The sequence below is a fragment of the Anarrhichthys ocellatus genome, unplaced genomic scaffold (genome assembly GCF_004355925.1).
Source record: "Anarrhichthys ocellatus isolate YVR2014 unplaced genomic scaffold, GSC_Weel_1.0 scaffold128, whole genome shotgun sequence".
NCBI classification, from domain to species: domain Eukaryota; kingdom Metazoa; phylum Chordata; class Actinopteri; order Perciformes; family Anarhichadidae; genus Anarrhichthys; species Anarrhichthys ocellatus.
In genome coordinates, this window is record NW_022280158.1 from 174,185 (window position 1) to 177,098 (window position 2,914).

Genomic DNA, 2,914 nt, shown 5'->3' on the forward strand with positions numbered 1-2,914 from the left:
GAACAGCGACTGCCATCACTAGAACAGCGACTCCCATCACTAGAACAATGACTCCATGATGGACTCATTGTTCCGCTGCTGAGAACATGAACTCTAAAGACACATGAGGAAGTAGAAGGGCCCTCAGAGAGCGGAGACCTGTTAAAGGAAGTCAATACTAATCTGTATATAACACCCGGTGATTCGGGTCCACTCCAGAGTGTAACGGGTTGTTCCTACATCACAACTTATAAATATCAGGCCTGTAGTTATAATCCTGCAGTCAGACAGACGAACAACAAACACAACCGGAAACACAACCTCCTTGGTGGTCAGCTCAGCTCTATGTCAGTCAGGACTCAAAAAGTTTGTCCAACAACAAATGAAGACACTTTGCTGGAGCAGAAGAGCTCACCAGATGTTTTCATTAAGACTACAGAACAACACCTGTCCAATCAGAAACCAGACGAGACACGGACTGCAGTTACATCAGCAGCCATCAAAGAGTGACGCGATGGATGTCTTCAAACAGTCAGCTGCTGCTGTTCTGCATGAATCCACATAAGCATGTCAACAGAGCTCGCCTGCAGAGTTCTGATCGTTTTGTTCTAGCAATCACCAGAAAAACAAAAACATTGTTTTTTGTTCAAATGCTTAAAATGACCAGCGAGCTCTTGCAGTGTGAATATTGACTTCTCTCAACAGGATGAAGTGCTGCACTGTGACGTCATTCAACTGAGAAGTAAACTCTTCATGATCAACGTGAAGGCTTACTTGTCATAGAGCTAAACTCACTTTCACATTCAGTGTTGAGATGATGTGTTCAGAGAGAGAAGCAGCACACACACATGTATTTAAACATGTGTTGAAGTGGAAGAGAGAACTGCACATAGGTTTTTAAAGCTCTTTCTTTAGTTTTGATGCTTCACAGATTGCTGTTTTTGTAAATTAAATTAAAGTCAATTTTGAGTTATCAGTGAGCGTCATCAAAAAAACAGCAGAGCCAGGCCGAGCAGTGACGAGAGTCTGAAAACAGACAAGTGAAACCAGTTCATCCTCTGAACCCCAAAACCTCCATCAAACACAACTACTCTGTTCTGTTAACGGTCTACGAACACACATCTACACGTAGCACATCTACACGTAGCACATGTACTCACCATGACATGTCCAGATGTAATGCAAAACAAAACTGTTTTAAAAATGATCAAACCGTTGTGTCTTTATACACAGAGTGATGCTACAGCTACACACAGCTACACACAGCAGTGTTAGACAGTTTTAGACTTGTGGTTATTGGTGTAAATTAAACCTAACCAAACTACTAGGTTAGGTTCAGTAAAAGACTAAGTTTGTGCTGCTGGTGGTCTCCTCCACCACACCGGACCGTCTCTCTAGTCAGACTCATTATAACTCATATGTTTCCCTTGAAGAGTAATAATCAGCTTGTCGTTACTTCACTGTGCAGAGCGCACACACACTGAAGGACAGCAGGAGACAAAACACACATCAGACAGAAACCACTAATCAAAGCAGAGTATATTTATGTAGCATGTCTAAAGACAAAGTGTGGAGGAGATCTTTAAGTCTCCGTCAGGTTTTAAAAGCACAGAAGAAGAACGATGAGAGAAGGTCTCTGTTGTGTTGGGAGATGTGATCTCCTAAACTGCCTCCTTCTTGCTGGTTTGTCTCCAGCGGTAAAGAAAAGATGCTCAAGAGAAGCAGAGCTATCCGCTGTAGTCAAAGCAGTGAGCTGAACTAAAGCAGGGAGGACTCTACAGCGCTACTCTAGGAGTCACCTCTGGACGCCTGCGTGCACCTGTGGAGGATCTTTCCTACGGTGTAAAGCACTGATGTTTGGTGAAAGCGCGGCAGAGGGAAACAGAAGCACACGGTGCGTTAGACCAAAGACGAGTAAGAAAGAAAACATTTCTCAACATTGAACCGGTTTGATTTGGTGAAAATCTAAGTTTTAAAAGAATGTAATAATATCTCAAAGCTAGATTTTTAAAATGAGTTTTGGAGATGAGTCGTTGTGTTGATGATCTATTTCTGTTGCTGGACTCTTCCAGAGGTTCAAGTCGCTCTAATGTAAAATATCCCTTTACATGACCAGAGAGGACGACTGTGACGAGCAACAGAGTCGATCACATAACGTGTTTTAACTCTTTAAGCTGTTAATCCATCAGAGCCTGTTCAGCTAAACCTTCACCAAGAGTGCCAATAAGTTGTGAGGGGAACTAAACCAGTACAATGTACCACTGTCCAGGCTAACTCCTCTCATCACTCTCTTTCTAGTAACTTCTTACACTCTGGATGTTACAGACAGCAGCATATGAAGTTTGGTATGTTGCTTCTTTAAAAGCTATCTGATGCTGAGGGCACATATTTCACCAGAGTGAGGTTCCTATTAAAGCTGAAAGCTGCAGACTTCAAACCTAAGAAAGCGCTAACGAACCTTCTCCTAAACACGATGGAGGGCACTCCTACCTGTGACCTGGGGAATGTATGGGATGGAGAGTCTCTCTGCGTTGTATCCCGGTCCAGCCAGACACTCCGCCATGTCGGCCGTCTGGAAGTACAGCTGTCTGTCCTCCTTGTCCAGAGATTCAGGGAGCCTGGCAAGAAGACGGGAGAGACACAACGTATTTAGATGAATTTGGATTTGGATGTTTTTTTGTTTTTTTTTAAGGGTGCCCACATAATCTGAATAAAGCAGAAGTGAGCGGTCTAGAAGCTCTGAAGCACTCTCATGTCTGGAATCCCTGAATCTTCCACTGCAGAGGGGCGGAAGCAGCAGAGAGGGATTTAAAATCGGAAATGGATTCTGGTCCTCATAATCTCTTAATCAGGTTTCATCAGACGCTGATTTTGGAGCGCAGGGTTACATATACATATACACATATATATACATATATATATACATATATACATA

At 43.0% G+C, this 2,914-nt stretch overlaps 1 protein-coding gene across 1 annotated transcript in view; it reads right to left on the bottom strand.

Annotated features, from left to right (window-relative positions):
- efr3a (EFR3 homolog A (S. cerevisiae)) overlaps window positions 1-2,914 on the bottom strand; it is a 54,811-nt gene that overhangs the window by 7,182 nt on the left and 44,715 nt on the right. The window contains exon 19 of the mRNA XM_031877191.1: window positions 2,470-2,597. Within this exon, the coding sequence (XP_031733051.1) occupies window positions 2,470-2,597 (128 nt within the window). The remainder of the gene's footprint in view (window positions 1-2,469; window positions 2,598-2,914) is intronic.